The sequence below is a fragment of the Pseudonaja textilis genome, chromosome 7 (genome assembly GCF_049901715.1).
Source record: "Pseudonaja textilis isolate UNSWEBS1 chromosome 7, rPseTex1.2, whole genome shotgun sequence".
Classification (NCBI taxonomy): domain Eukaryota; kingdom Metazoa; phylum Chordata; class Lepidosauria; order Squamata; family Elapidae; genus Pseudonaja; species Pseudonaja textilis.
Genome location: NC_141996.1, coordinates 8,868,825 through 8,885,683, shown reverse-complemented (window position 1 = coordinate 8,885,683; position 16,859 = coordinate 8,868,825). Strand labels below are relative to the sequence as shown.

General features: G+C 42.8%; 1 protein-coding gene across 1 annotated transcript in view; it reads left to right on the top strand.

Annotated features, from left to right (window-relative positions):
• The window catches only part of RAB38 (RAB38, member RAS oncogene family), a 28,879-nt gene extending 13,920 nt beyond the window's left edge, over window positions 1–14,959 (top strand). Inside the window, exons 2-3 of the mRNA XM_026706772.2 lie at window positions 5,676–5,956; window positions 12,330–14,959. Coding sequence (XP_026562557.1) covers window positions 5,676–5,956; window positions 12,330–12,482 — 434 coding nt within the window. The 3' untranslated portion in view covers window positions 12,483–14,959. The remainder of the gene's footprint in view (window positions 1–5,675; window positions 5,957–12,329) is intronic.
• The last annotated feature ends 1,900 nt before the right edge of the window (window positions 14,960–16,859 follow it).

Genomic DNA, 16,859 nt, shown 5'->3' with positions numbered 1-16,859 from the left:
TTTTTTTTTTTAAGAATAGGTCTTTTTTTTTTGGATGACACAGCAAGGCAGCCAAAGTAGCTGCAGAATGACTGAAAACATACATAACCCCCCAGGTTATGAAAAGGAAGTACCCCTTTCCCAACTACTCTGGAAAGAAGACCTCGGGGAAGAAACTTCAAAGACCCCCAACCACAGTGATGGCTAACCTATGACACGCGTGTCACTTGTGACACGCCGAGGCACTTTGACTGACACGCCTGTTGGTGTGGGGAAAACCTGCACATTTAGAGGCTGCCTGTGCTCTGCCCCCTATCCCTGCTCCCTGCTTGTTGCGTGGAGGCGTGGTGTCACCACTGCCGCAAGATCTTTGCAGCAGAGAACCAGTTTTAACCGCCATAAACTGAGGTTTGTCAGTTTCATTACCTCCGGAACGCTACAGGAGGAAAGGAGATCCATGAGGTTCACAGCCCTGTAAGGTGGCCTTCCGATCCCCACATCCTGCACCTGCAGCCCTGAGACCAGGGAGACGAGTTTCACAGCCCTGAGTGATCACCCCAGCCCAGTCCGTCATAAACCAAATTATTGATATTTCTTGAAGTGACACACGACCCGAGCAAGGCTACACTTTTTCCCGATTTTCGACACACCAAGCTGAAAAGGTTAGCCATCACTGCCCTACCATTCTTCCCTCTTCAGTTTCCTGCCCACTTCAGAATATCTGGGATATCTGAATGCCTTGAATTAAAAGGTTTTGAGTGTTGGTTCTAAAACTGCAGAGGCTTCGTTCCTGAACTAGTAGGAGCCGTGGTGGTGCAGCGGTTAGAATGCAGTACTGCAGGCAGAGTTAAGGGTTAGGGTTCAAAAAACCCAGCAACCGGTTCACTGCCTATTTGCTGGGTGGGCATACCATGCTGGGTGTGGCCTATCAGAACTTCTGGGAGGGCCATTTTTTGCTTTCCCCAGAGTCCGAAGGCTTCCCTCGGGAGTCTGGGAGGATGAAAACAGCCTCCGGAAGGGCTCCAGAAGCCGGAAACAGGTCCGTTTCTGGACTTCCAGAACTTCTGGTTGGCCTGTTTTTCACCCTCCTAGAGCCTCCGTGCGGACCCTGCCCTTACCTGCATCCAAAACAGGCCGTGTGGAGACTCCTGGGAGGGGAGGGGTGAGAGGGACCAGCCGGTCGGTTCACCTACTGGTTCAGTGAACCAGATGTAAATGTAACATCCGGTTCGCCTGAACCAGTAGAATCCCATCCCTGACTGCAGGCTATTTGTGTTGCCTGCCAGCTGCCTGCAATTTGGCACTTCAAATCTCACCAGGCTCAGGTTGTCTCAGCCTTCCAACCTTCCAAAGCGGGTAAAATGAGGACCCAGATTGTTGGGGGCAATAGGCTGATTCTTTAAACCGCTTAGAGCAGGGGTTGCTAACTTTTTGGATCTCAGGGACCACCAAACTCATAATTTTAGATCCCGGGGACCACTAACAGGTTCTGTGGGCATGGCGTAATTTGTGGGTGTGGCTTGGTGGTCATGTGACTGGCTGGTCATGGCTTGTATGTAAATATTATAAATATTTATATAAATATTGGATTTTTTATTTTTTTAAAAAAGAGCAACCTTTAACCAAAAATCAGGCAAAGCAGGAAGGCAGATTGAGTTGCTCACAGAATCACAGATTCATTCAGAAATCTATCTCTCTGCCATTGGCTAGCTCAGTCTGTCACATAAATTTTGCTTGCAAGCAAACTCACAAAATTAACTCACAACACACCATACATGTAAATACTGATTTTTTTTAATTAAAAAAGCAATTTTTACCCCAAATCAGACAAAGCAGGCAGATTGAGTTGCTCACAGAATCATTCAGTGATCTATCTATCTGCCATTGGCTACTTGAGTCTGTCACATAAAATTTGCTTGCCATGAGTCTGCACTGAATTTGCTTGCAAGCAAACCTTCAGTCCTAAGGGAGGTTTGGCTGTGCTGAGCCGAAGATCTAAAGACTAGCTAGAAAGGAAGAAATCCAATCACTTCCTGCTTCCTAGCTAATCTAAATCTCCCGGCACAGCAGAACAGCTGATGGTCGGAAAAAGGAAAAATAGCAATTTTAGTAGGCAAGTTTACTGGGTAAGGAGTGAGTGGGCGGGGAGGGTTCCTGCTGGCCATGTGGGTGGCGCAGCCTTGTGTTTCTGCACATCCTGGATTAATTGCTTTGAGGGGGGGGGCTCTGGGGGTGAGATTTCTCTGTGGCCCACCAAAATTTTCTCACATCTGGCAACTGCTGGCTTAGAGCGGCCTGGAAAGCACGATGAAGCAGTATATAAGCCTAAGTGCTATTGCTATTGCTCGTATCTGATTCAAAAGGTGTTGGGAGCAAAACTCTTTTGCAAAATGCAAAGGGTTAAATGCTGGTAGTTCTCAACTGACATTCTTTTGTTTAGTCACCATTTGAAATTGCAACCGTGTTGGAAAAAAGTGACTTACCACTGGTTCCCCTATTGAAATTTTGGGCTCAGTTATGGTCGTAAATGAAGGATATCACCTGTAAATTACAGTGTCTGAGTTTGTCCCATGTGTTGAAGGTGAAATGAACCATGCAGTGTAATAGACAGGTTTGTGTAATAGACAAAGTTGCAACCGCATTGCGGGGTGGGAAGTGACTTTAACTGGTTCCCCGATGAAAATTTCAGGATCAATTGTGGTCGTAAGTCAAGGACTTTATCTGAAATTGCAGTTTCTGAGTTTGCAACAGATGTTGAAATTTAAATGAATCACACAAGTTGGGTTTGTATAACAGACAAAATTGCAGAAAGGAAACATAGCCCATTAAGGCAGCGATCCCCAACCGCTGGGCCGCAGCCCGCTATCGGGCTTTGATCCATTTGGAAGTGGGCTGCAGAAGTGGTGGTCAAGTGTGCCCTATCAGCCTTGGAATCCATATTTTACTTGGAAGCTTCTAGGCTACCACATTTAGTGCCTGGGAATTTGGGAGGGGAGATTTCAGAGGATTAGACTCAACAACATTCTTTCTCAGAAAGTCAAGGACATGTTACCCTGCACCTGGAGAGGAGTGCCTGAAGGAATGTCTCCAGTTGGGACGATGCTTTGATTGGGCCATAGGATGAACTGGTGGGTGCAGGGGAGGGATTTTTGATTTTATTTTGGGAAGGGAAAACCCGGAACTCGCAGATTCAGGTTTCCCAGATGTGTCAATATGACTAATACAATGGAACTTTGAGAAAATGCTTGCCTCAGAGTGCACTGGATTGGCGTTTGTTAGTTGGAATGATGACATGTGCGGAACTACGGACACGCTTACTCATGGCTGATTCAGAACCAGGCCCTTTCCCCACCCCATGCCCAGAGATGCCCAGAAGGTTCTGACCAGTTCTGGAGAACCAGTAATGGAAATTTTGAGTAGTTCAGAGAATCAGCAAATCCCACCTCTGACTGGCCCCGCCCCCATCTCTTCCCTGCCTCCCGAGTCCCAGCTGATTGGCTGAGTCTTCTTTGGTTGCTCTGCACAGGAAAACAGAGCTGTAAAGCAGGTTAGTGGGGTGGGGAGGGAATGGGGATTTTGCAGTAACCTTCCCCCAGGAGTGGGGTGGGAATGGAGATTTTATAGTAACCTTCCCCTGTCATACATGCCCACCAAGCCACGTCCACAGAACTGGCAGTAATTTTTTTTAATCCCACCACCGCCCATGCCCCACCTACTGGAAAGATTGGGGGACTCTGCATTAAGGGGATCCAGCCCCCTAGACCTGCCTGAAGCCAGTTGTTTGAACTGTCTGTTTTCTGCAGGCGCTGCTTTAAATGGAGGACGCGATGCTATCACAACTCCCCAGCTCCTAGGTCTATTCTAGCCGCTCAGTCCGACAGCAGCTCTAATTATTTATGTCTGTTTCTATTATCAGTCATAAATTATTTTAGTGGTTTTGTTTCCTCCAGCTGGACAATATGCTGATATTCTGGATAAGGATCGTTCTCAGTTGCCAGCTAGCTGTTTTTCTGAACTCTGCTTAAATTAGATTTGAGAAGGTCCGACCTGAAACATAAAGTAAGAGCAAAGAACAAGACTGCTGGCCTTTGAATTGTTATTGTCTGTGTGGGGTGTTGCAATAGGTAAATAGAAGTATAGCAAGTATTTGACACAGTGTGAACCTTTCTCTAGACAGAGCAGTCTTGAGACTTTAAACAAACGTTTCAGTCCCTTTGTAGCTGAATAATATAGTGTTATAAGTCTGATTCCATTCTTTTTCAGGTTGATAATTATCTGGCTACAGTTGGGTTGACTGTCACTCAATATATGAGGTAGACTTCAATGGGTCTATGGCAATTCACCACACCAACTCACCATGGCCAACTCGCCAAGGCCAATTAACCACGGCTAACTCACCTCAGCCAACTTGCTACAGCTAACTTGCTGTAGACCAAGAGTTACACTAATATGAAAGAAATAGTGGAATAGAATCATTTGCAGCTTTATAGTATTTCTAGCAACTGTGTCCATGGAGATAACTGTTTAAAATGCTCACCTAAAGGCTAAATCTGTGCCTGCTAAGAGTCTTTTTTTGAGCGTTTTCTTTCAAAATTCTACAAAACAGTTTCTCAGTTGTTTTGCCCTTTGCCAAATTTGCAATGTTCAGACAATGTTTTCCATGTCACGAGGGTTGGTTGTCTGTGTTAAGTAAGGTAGAGTCCGTTTCATGCTTCAAAAGGTTTTTTTCATCATGTGAACCAAGTTGTTTATAAGTTAAACTGTATAGAGAGTTGGAAGGGACCTTTGAGATCTTCTAGACCAGTTTATTCTTCAAAACATCCAGTGTTGAAGCCCCTACAACTTCTGAAGGCAAGCCGTTCTATTGGTTAATTGTTCTTACCAGTGGTAGGATTCAATTTTTTTTTTACTACCGGTTCTGTGAGCGTAGCTGGGTGGGCGTGGCAGGGGAAGGATACTGTAAAATCTCTAGTCAAAGGTGATATTTGCCGGTTCTCCGAACTACTCAAAAATTCCGCTACCGGTTCTCTAGAACTGGTCAGAACCTGCTGAATCCTACCTCTGGTTCTTAATGTTAGGAAATTTCTCCCTGCTTCTAAGTTGCTTCTCTCCTTGATTAGTTTCCATCCATTATTTCTTGTCTTGTCTTCTGGTGCTTTGGGAAATAGGCTGAGCCTCTCTTCTTCATGGCTGTTCAAATAGGTGAGGGGCTGCCATGAAGAAATGGGGTAGGGTCTCCTACTTGAGCAAGGAGCTGGAGTAAAAGACTTCCAAGATGAACTGACTCATTCATTATCTCTTCATTATCTCTCTGATTGCTTATGTCCAGTGGTGGGATTCTACCAGTTCGAGTGAACTGATAGTTCCGGTGAGCATTTGGCCCCGCCCACCGCCCCTGCTCTTTTCTGTCCTTTATTTCCTGGTTTTTTTTTTTAGCACAGCTGATTCGCGCAGCAGAGCAGTTTGCTGTGCCTCAGCTGTTTTAGTCATCGGGGCTGCCGTAGAAGGTAAGTATTAGACTTGAAAATAGGCTTTTTTTTAAATGCAGAGCATGTGCACAAAGCGATTCCACCGGGTGTTACACCCGTTGAATCCCACCACTGCTTATGTCTGTGTTCCTTTCCCTTCCTTTTTCATCTTCCTTGCAAATCTTTCATAGTGTAGCAGATGTAAAAAGTGTCCTTTTATCCTTATAGGTCAAGAAAGGTTTGGGAACATGACCCGGGTCTACTACCGAGAAGCTGTGGGAGCTTTTGTCGTCTTTGATGTTACAAGGCCAGCTACCTTTGAAGCCGTAACCAAGTGGAAGCAGGATTTGGACACTAAATTGACTCTCCCTAACGGCCAGGTGGTGCCAACTGTCCTGTTAGCAAACAAATGTGATCAAGGCCAAGAGTTACTGGTGAATAATGGCTTCAAAATGGACCAGTTCTGCAAGGACAATGGATTTGTGGGATGGTTCAAAACATCGGCTAAGGTAACTTACAAATGCCTTTAGTACCTTGCAAATCCTATTGATTTTACAGACTCCTGAAATGGTCTTCGAGACCCCCAAGGAGTCCTTGAACCACACTTTAAGCATAACGTTACTCTAATTGGTTTGGTTTAGGGCAGGGGTGGGATTCAACTGGTTTGGGCCAGTTCTAGTGAACCGGATGTTAAATTTACATCTGGTTCATCAAACTGGTAGTTGAACTGACCAGCTGGAGGAGTCTCTATGTAGCTCGTTCCCAATGCAGGTAAGTGTAGGGTCTGCATGGAGACTCTGGGAGGGCAGGAAAATGGCTTTCCTGAAAGTTCTGGAAGTCCGGAAACGGGTCTGTTTCTGGGTTTCGGAGAGCCTCCGGAGCCTGAGGGAGGCTGTTTTTCGCCCTCCCAGAGCCCTGAGGGAATCCTCCAGACTCTGGGAAAGGTGAAAAATGGCCCTCCCTAGAAGTCTGGAAATGGGCCTGTTTCTGACTTCTGGAGGGCCTCTGGAGTCCAGGGGAGGCTGTTTTCATCCTCTCACAGGCCCAAGGGAAGCCTCTGGATTCTGGGGAAGGCAAAAAACAGCTTTCCTGGAAGTTCCGGTAGGCCGTGCCCACCATGGCCACGCCCACCCAGCAACTGGGCAGAGAGAACCAGTTGTTGGGATTTACATTGACTGTTAACTTCTCCCCTCCCGGGTCACAAAACATTAAAAAACGACCTCTCTTCTTTGTGGTTGAAATACAATTAGCAAAAAAAAGGTATCTCCATTTATATCTTGTTCTTTTAATGAGGGTGTGTGTTATATATATTTGCATACTCGTAATACTACATTCTGATTGGTCCGCCAATGCCGCCTATTGATTGGTCCATCCAGAATACTTGAATACTGTTTTGTAATTGGTCCGCCTGATGGCGGGAAGTTTAAGGAGCCGTCATTGGCCGTGAGCCGTGAGCAGCCGCTATAAAAGAGGCTGCCGCGGATCCGGTTTTGTTGAAATTACTGAGAGCAAATAAAGAGCTGAATTCACACTGGTCTCGAGTCAGATCTTTTCGCACGGCAGAACAGTGTGAATTTGTATCTCTCTTCTGACAAGCTTCATTTTGAGGGGCGCAGTGGGTCAGTGGTTAAAGATGCTGAGCTTGCCAGCTGGAAAGCTGAAAGCCCCAGTTTGAGACCCAAATTCTGCACAACAGAATGAGCACCGGTTCCTTGCTTCAGCTCCTGCCCACCTAGCAGTTCAAAAGCATGCAAATGCAAGTAGGTAAAAGGCACCATTTTGGAAAGGTAACAGCATTCCATGTGCCTTTGACATGTTGCCATATTGGCCACCTGACCATGGAAATTGTCTTTGGACAATTGGCTCCCTTGGCCAAGAAACAGAGATGAACACTGTTCTGTATATGTATTTGCATTCTTGTAAACCTGTGTTCTGATTGGCTAAAATGCACAGCACTCGGATTGGTCGAGTGTGCGGCACTAATTGGCCATTACGAAGCAACCGCGATTGGCCAAGCCAATCGCGGGTGATTTGAATGGCTGTCATTGGCCACGGCACCTGTCATATTGAACTGTACCAGTTCAATATAAGCCGCCGCACTCCAAGCCGGCGGCCAGACCTAATCTGAAATAAAAAGAGCTTTAAACCAGTCACTGCCTCGCGTCTCTTCTTGGGACCTATCGACCGATATAACAAACACAGCCCCCTAGACTCAAACACGACTGAAAGAAAAACTTATAACTTTACCTTTTAATCATTCTTCTCCTGCTGCTTTGAAGAATTGGTTTCATAGCACAACTAGTGTCTTTAAAAAAAAAACTATCTCCATCCCAATTTATCTCTTTTATTCCATGCAATTTTTACAGATTTCTCTTCTTTCACCTGATTATTTTATAAAACTTTATTAGCATATCTTTGGGGTTTGGCATTTGATTGAACTCAGAAGGGAAGAATTTATAGGTGAGTTTCAAATCATTACCTTGAAGTTTTAAATATAGTAGCTTTAATTAAATTTTGAAATAAAATACCCAATTTAATTAGCCTTTACTGCATGTTTGCTAATGCTTCTAATTCTCAAATTATTTCTGTTTCTAAATATCAACCAAATCCAATCTAATGAGAGTAACTTTTTTTTGAACTTTTCCATATATAGCTCATTTTTCACAGCAAAATTATGTTCTTTGCTTCTCATCTTTGAAATTTGAGAAAACAAATATGTTAGTCATTTATTAACTGGTTCAAACATCCTTACCAAATCTTTCCAAAGCAAAGTACAGGTAAATGTCTATGGAGATTCTCAGTCATCCAGGTCACGGTGGTCCCAAAGGTGCTTTTTTCAACTGGACTTTCTGTTTTTTTTCTCTAAAGACGTTTTGCTTCTCATCCAAAAAGCTTCTTCAGCTCGGACTTCCATTCCCCACCATCCTGTCAGAGCTGAAGAAGCTTCTTGGACGAGAAGCAAAACGTCTTCAAAAAAAAAAAAAAACAGAAAGTCCAGTCGCCTCTTCAAAAAAAGCACCTTTGGGACAAAGTACAGGTAGTTCTTGATTTATGACTCTTTTCTTAAGACTGTTTGAAATTACGATGGACTTGAAAAAAATTACGACCCATCTTCAAAACTGTGACTGCCACACTACTCATGAAGTCATATGAAATGAAAAGACCATTCTGGTTGGGGATGTCCTACACTCCATTTGGTCTTTTTCTTCTTGGCTTTTGATCAGTTCAAAAGAGGCAGCAAATTTTCTTCTGTAACTAACTTTACAGTATAGGTCGTCCTTGATTTCCGACCACAATTGAGCCCAGAATTTCTGTTCTTAAGTGAGACATGAAGTGAGTTTTGCCCCATTTTACGACTGTGGTAAAATTGGGTACAGTCACTTAATGGCCCCAATTCCAGTCCTAATTGTGGTCCTAAATTGAGGACGGACACTGCCAGCCAGAATAATCACTTTAAATCAAGGATTGTCTGTACTGTAGGAGAAGGATCAGAGGAGAGGAGAGTTAGGTTATTCTCTATAGCAACAAAACTTCAGCAGGAAGCTAATGGTAGCTTATGAAATTTAAATGCATAAGATTTACCAAAGCTTATACCTTGTAATAAAAATGGCTAATTGGAAACAGGTAGTACCAGATTCCTTTAGAGGGGTCAGGGAACGCACCCAAAACTTCAAATTTAGAAGGCAACACCAGGGAAGCCATTTTGTAAGCAGGTACCTACTTCAAAAATCTGGATTGTCTAAAATAACTCTTCCTCGTGAGCTTCAAAACCAACAGAATTTTGTGTCACTGTAAAGTAAAACTACAGTCCTGTATGAAACTAGGCATAGTTTTATATCTTGGGATCGCAGCATCATAAATCCTGTAAGAGATTTGCATGGCTAGTCATAAAATATTTCATCTGGAAGAGAGAATGGCCCATAAAAACTAATAAAGGCCCATTATGTCAAGTAAAAGAAAACCAGCCACTCAGATTTAAGGGAATTTATTTCAGAGATTACAATGGAGAACTTGAAACTGTGATCTAGAGGAAGGGAGAAAATGCAAAGACATGATTGTCGACAAACATTAAACCACTATTAAGATTGCTTGAGGGTGTATTCAGTAAAATGTTTATTTCACGTTAACATAAAATCAGTCCATTTTTTTACCCTTGCTGCTTGTGCAGTCAGTTTTATTACTGTAGAAAGTTAGCACCCACCTCTCTCCTAGAACAATGAACAATTCTGAGAAATATTTTTAAAAGGCAGAATAAAATATTACTACTAAAAGAGAAATTAAAAAATCTTAAGGGAGACAGAAACTCAGAGCCTCAGCTCCCTACCATTCCCAAGCAGATACTAAGATGAGACCAGCTTTTAGAAATGCAGATTTGGTAATCCATTACTCCCTGCAGCAAAGTCTGAGCAAAGGTAGGGTTAGCCCTCAGCCACAATAGGAATTGCCTAACAAGCCCCTTCATTGCATCGGCCAAACTTCAACCAAGCTTAGCTCAGACAGACCCCTAGGATTTGTACATGGCCCCATGGGAATCTGACAACAGCCAATAGAACACATGTTCTTGCACAGGAACAGGAAGCTCAAGTTCAGAGCCCAAGAGAAGGTATAAAAACCTCTCAACGCCATGTGGTCAGCTACCTAGAATCACACATGCTTGGTGGTTCTGCTTCATCAATAAATGGGCCTCCTTTTCCAATCAGCCTCCAGCCTCCATTTTGTCTCCAGTGCCAGCTTGGAACTAAACCAGATGGATATTTCTTCCAACATTACCAATAATCAAAGAGTCTTATCATTTATATTTGGGGGACTGGAGAGGGATTAAACATAGATATCAGATCGAATCATCACATATGTAATTTACAGCAATCATCTTGTTTTTTTAAAAAAAAAAATTTTGCTATCAGTACCAAGAAAAGTTTCCATTAACTATATCTACGGAAATTCTCAGTCATCCAGATCATGGTTGTCCCAAAGGTGCTTTATCTTGGTTTATTTTTTTCCCTTGGAAATGTTTCGCTTCTCATCAAAGAAGCTTCTTCAATTCTATTGAAGTCAAGCGGACTTTCTGAGTTTTTCCCTTGAAAATGCTTCACTTTTCATTCAAGGAGTCTCTTCAGCGGCAGACATTAAATCTAGACTTCTGGTGGAATTCTCTTTTCTCTCTAGCACCCTCAGCTAGACTTGAAAAGCAGTTTTTAGATTTACATGGCTTTCTACCATGGCATTTCACAGCATCTTGAAAACAGTGACGCATCAATCAGAGAAATTTGCCAGGTCTGTTCAGAAAATTCCACAATCAACTTTTGTTGTCTGTAGTTGTGAATGGTTAGTGCCTCTTGTTTGTTCAGTATCAGCTGGCAAATAGTTAAATTCCAAAGTTGAGTCGCTGGCTAATAGAGACCTAGCATTTGATTGTGACATGTACATATTTTCATACTTTATAAGCCAGGTTCTCCTGCAAGAATGTGTAAACAGTTAGAATTGCAAGCAGCTTCCAAGATACTTTGTCCAGGGAAAATCCAGTACTATAACTTCCCAATTAGATGGCTGGATGAGGACAATTTAAAATAATATTGTATCAACATTACTGTTTCATTACAGTCTATATACCTCCATTATTACAATGTGCAGGTACTTCTTAATTTACAACCATTTCTTCAGTGATTGTTCAAAATTAACTACGGCACTGAAAAAGTGACTTACGACTGTTTTTCATGATTGTGACAATTGTGGCATCCCCATGGTCACGTGATCAAAATTTGCTCGCTTGGCAATTGGTTCATATTTATGATGGTTGCAGTGTCCCAGCGTCATGGGACCACCGTTTGGAAACTTGATGAGCAAAATCAATGGCAAAGCCAGATTCATGTAACAACCATGTTACTAACTTAACAACTGCAGTGATTCACTAAACAGCTGTGATGCCACTGATTCTGAAATGAACTTGATCCCAAACCGTTCAGAATTACAGACGTCCAAAGAATGTACTTTAAATTCAGCCTTAAATAAGGAGGGGTATTTCCCCCCCCGAGAACTCATTTTAAATTCTCTCTCGATAATATATAGCAGGTAGCTCAGAGCTGCATGGAAAATGAATTTTTAGCCTGGAGGTGATCTGCCTCAGGTATCAAATTAATATAGGCTTAGAGCGTATTTTTTATTCACTTATTGGCTCCAAAATTGTAGGAAATCCTGTTTCATTGCTTGGCAGTTTCCTGAAGTTTAAACTTGGGGAAGGTCCTGGAAGTAGAATTGTATGTAGTGTGGGTTTCTTGCCACTGACATCTTTTACGAGGAGGGAGGAGGAAGAGGAGGAGGAGGAGGAGGAGGAGGAGGAGGAGGAGGAGGAGGAGGAGGAGGAGGAGGAGGAAGAAGAAGAAGAAGAAGAAGAAGAAGAAGAAGAAGAAGAAGAAGAAGAAGAAGAAGAAGAAGAAGAAGAAGAAGAAGAAGAAGAAGAAGAAGAAGAAGAAGAAAAGGGAGGAGAAGGAGAAGAAGAAGAAGAGAAGAAGGAGGAGGAGGAGGAGGAGGAGGAGGAGGAGGAGGAGGAGGAGGAGGAGGAGGAGGAAAGAATAAATAATGAGTTTCACATGGACTTCATTCATCGGATAGTCTCTAACTTAGTCACTTACATTGTTTAGAAATGTAGTTGTGCAAGCTAAGAATCCCGAGTGTTATAGCACATTAGATATTTGAGAATATCTGCTTGGGGTATTATTAGCCATAAGAGTTCTGGACATTCTAACGTTGGCTAGATGTTCTGGGGTTATATTGTTTTCTAGGAATGTTGTGAGTTGCAATCCCAAGATGTCTAGAGAACATCAGGAACTGGCTACTATAACTCATTCTTATCCTTTTCTTGTCTTTGTTCCTCTCCATATTCAGGACAACATCAACATTGAGGAAGCTGCTCGGTGCTTGGTGAAACACATAATTTCCAGCGACAGTGAACCAGTGCAGCCTATCAAGCCAGATGTCATTAACCCTCACCTGAATCCCTCCAAACGCAATCCCTGCTCAGCTTGTTTCAGTACCTAAGGAATTTCCAAGCTGTTTATGGACATTGGAACTGAGCCTATAAGAACTCATGAATGACCCATGAAGCAGGATCTCTCCAATGCGAGGCAGCTAGGCTTGCGTTGCTCTTGAGCAAACGGGAAACAAAGCAGAAACCAAGATTAGAACATGTGTATCGTTCCTCAACATATGGCTGGGAAGAAGAAAAGCCCCAAATATTTAAAACAAATATTTTCTATTATTCCTTTGAGTAGTTTGTTTGAGAATCATATGCAAATGGGACTTATTACCTGGGCAATTTATCTTAATTATATGTGCTCATCCAAAGTGTTTTCCTTAAAATACCCCTGGTGGGATTCAATGGGTGTAACAATTGGTGCAGAGAGAGAGAGAGAGCGCAGTATTTGAAAACTGCCCATTTTTCAGCTCTAAATCTTACCTTCTGCTGCAGCCCCGTGAGTAAAACAGCTGAGGCGTGGCAATAGGCTGTGGTGCGCAAATCAGCTGGGCTGCAAAACACAGAAATGTAGGATGGACTAGGGCAGGGGTGGGTGGGGCCAACTAATCTCCGGAACTACCAGTTCGCGTGAACCGGTTCAAACCAGCTGAATCCCACCCCTGCTTAAAAGGCTAAGGCCATGATGGTGAACCTATGGCACGCATGTTGGAAGTGACACGCAAAGCCATTTCTGCCGGCATGTGAGCCGTCGCCCGGAATAGATCCACTGTGCATGCGCACATGCCTCCCTCCAGCCAGCTGATTGTCGAGTATCTGCCATGCATGCATGGAGGGGCGGGGCACACTAGGGAGATGTGTGCACATGCGCAGGGGGCGGGGTGCAGGGGGGTCGTGTGTGCATGCACAGAGGTATACAATGCACGCAGGGGGTCGTGTCACTTGCACAGGGCATGAGGGGGTCACACATTGCATTATGGGTGCAGGCACACGTGTGTGCGTGCGCATGCACTTTCGGCATGTGACAATGAAAAGGTTAGCCATGACTGGACTAAGGTGTCCGAACATACTGTTTGTCATTTTCATTGTGTGAGAGTTACTCTCTTCAAGATGGCGACCTTTTGCCTTCTGAAGATTTTCTCATCACGCATCTCTCTCCCAGTCGTGTTTGGGCATCTTGGTTTCATGGTTTATTTCCATGAATTCCTAAGTGGAGAGAAGATGATGTAGTCTCAGCTCAGCATGATATAAAGTTAAACCTGACATCTTTATGAATGGTATCGCTCGATGTAAAACAGTCTGTTTAATGACCAAAGTTACAATGGCACTGGAAAAAGTGACTTATGACTGCTTTTCACACGATCGTGGTGGCATCCCCATGGTCACATGATCAACATTCAGACCTTTGGGCATTTATATCTATGATGAGTGGTGCAGTGGCCTAGAGGTGGACTCTTACCTCATGATCAGGAGACTGTGAGTTCGATCCTAGGTAGAGGCAGATATTTATCTCTCTGGACACAGTGAGAATATATCTGCTGAAAAAAAACCTCCACATTAGTGACAGGAAGGGCATCCAGCCAGTAAACACGTAGCTCCATTCAGTTGCCCAGACTCCACCACACATGGGATTATGGGGTTGTTAAGATGATGACATATTTATTATGGTGGCTACAGTATCCCAGGGTCATGTAATCAGCTTTTGTGACTTTTTGACAAGCAAAGTCAATGAAGAAGCCAGATTTACTTAACAAATGTGTTAGTAACTTCACAACTGTAGTGATTTGTTTAACATCTGTGGCAAGAAAGGATGTAAAACAGGACAAAACTCTTCACAAATGTCTCTCTTAGCGACAGAAATTCTGGGCTCAATTTCAATCAAAAGTTTAGGACTACCTGTAATTACTCGGGGTTATTATTCACAGATTCAGAATAAGAAAATAGCGAATACAAAAGTATGGATATTTTTCAGCCAACCTCTTTCATTATAAATAATAACTTCCAAAGGTTCAACATTAAAGTAGAATCTTTCTGGTCTTGGTTGCAAAACAGGGGTCGGGAACTATGGTCCTGGGGTGAAGATTCCCCCAAGGTAATTCCCACATACCATTATCAAACGCAATCAGTTTGCGGGAGGGCAGCTCAGTAATGGAGTGCTGCTGGTTTGCACTGGTTCTAGCGAACCGGTAGCGCCGGTGAGCAGTCGGCCTCGCCCACCCACCCCCACCCTTTCCTGTGCTTTATTACCTTGTTTGTGAGCTCGGCTGATTTGCACCGCAGAATGAACTGCCGCGCCTCAGCTCTTTTACTCACCAGCGCTGAACACAAGGTCAGTTTTGAAGCCTAAAATCGATGGTTTATGGATGCTGCGCACGCACACGAAGCACACTCCCACAGAACCGGTAGTTTAAAAAAGGGTGAATCCCACCACTGTGGCAGCTGTGGCAGAGACTATTCTTTTTCTCTCTCAAATTTTATTGATTTTTTTTAATGAATTACATTTCTTAATGCTTAATAAACATCATGTTGTCTGGGTATTTAATTTGCTTAAAAATTCCGATTCTATTCTTAATCTTTTTTTCCCAACCACTGGAAAAAGAGATTCCATGTTTGATACTATTCTGTGTCATCTTTCTGCTTAATTTTCCATGTCAATCTATCCATTTCTGCACAATCTAGTATCTTCTTTAAAATCTCATTTTTCCAATACTGTGCGAATATAATCCTTGCTGCTGTTACAACATGTAATGTTAAATACAGACATACTGAGAGATTATTCTTAGTGTTCCAGATTGGGCCCTGATTTCAACAGTTTCATTAACATCTGTTCTCAAACATTTTTAAAAAATTGAAGGTCAGAAACGTTTAGAGATTTTTTTTAATACCTTTCTCATGCTGTAAGAGTGAACTATATCCATTTTTGGAGGCTGCTTAATAAAACCCACTGCTGCTGTATGTAGAGAGAACAACAGTATGAAGACTCTGAAAAGTTGGAAGGCTCAGACAATTTCAGCTGTAGAATTGTCTGCACCTGGATCATTGTAGACTTATTAAGTCTTTGGGGGACCTTATTAATAATTTTAGAGTTAAAAAAAATACTGAATTAACTGGAAGGTTGTCCAAATCTCTACACCTGATACATTCACTGTTTTCTTATTTTGAATTTGCGAGCAATTGCACATAAATAATAAGTCTGCATTCGCAGAGACATGTTGTGCTTATCTCTAACTGTGTAAAAAGGCAGTGTCAGCTTCTGTTCACTTAGGAATTCAGTGAAGCATACAATTTGACCAGAGCTGCTTAAATCTTTGTATGCAGCGGTATCTACAAAAAGCAACAACGGTAATGGAAGTGAATATTTTCATGGCAATTTGGAGATACGGATGATGGAATGTCTTGCAATATTTTTTGGATATTTTTTAAGGAAGGGTGTAGAATATCTATTTTGTATTGCAGCCCATTGAAGAATGCTATAGTCCACTAGCATTGTCCGCTATTTTGATGGCTCATTTTGGTATGAGTGGGTAGATGGAGGGAGAAATAGCATTCTTCAAATTACCTGGAAACAAGTCACAGAGAATAAAATCAAGACATATAATCTATTATCCCAGAGGTTAAAAAAAAAAACCTAAAAAAAAATCTAAATTTTGGGAAAGTGTACAAATTAAAACATACTTTATCCATAAAAACAATTTGAAAGTGGAATCATTTACCAAACATGCTTAGTCCTCAACTTACTTACCGTAATTGGAGTCAGAAAATTCATTGTTAGGTGAGGCATCACATAACTGCACCCATTATATAACTTTCCATGGCCACAGTCGTTAAGTAAATCCTGTGGTCGTTAAATTGAATCTGGCTTTCTGCCTTGCCTTTGCTTGTTGGAATCCGACTGGGAAAGTCACACATTTTGTTCGCATGACTGCAGCACACATTGTATCCACATGGCTGTAAGATGCTGTAACTGTTGTCAAAGCCAGCCAGTTCCCAAGTACCCAGATTGTGATCACATGACTCCATGGTTGATGTGAAGGTTGTAATTTTGCTAGCGGGTTGTACTTTCTTCAGCACTGTCTAAGCCATCATTGTACCAATGGTCATAAGGTCGGGGACTGCTTGTACTGTACGTTCAGATACAGGCTGCAAACCATCTGTTTGGGATAGCAATAGCACTTAGACTTACAGACTACTTCATAGTGCTTTACGGCCCTCTCTGAGCAGTTTACAGAGTCAGCCTCTTGCCCCCAGCAATCTGGGTCCTTATTTTACCCACCTCGGAAGGATGGAAGGCTGAGTTAACTTTGAGCCTGGGGAGATTCGATCTGCAAAATTGCAGGCAGCCGGCTGCAGCGGCTTGCAGTACTGCACTCTAACCACTGTAATTTGTATTGCCAAAGCTAGGTTTTTCCCAGGAGGAATGTATGGCTGTGAGGATTGGACCG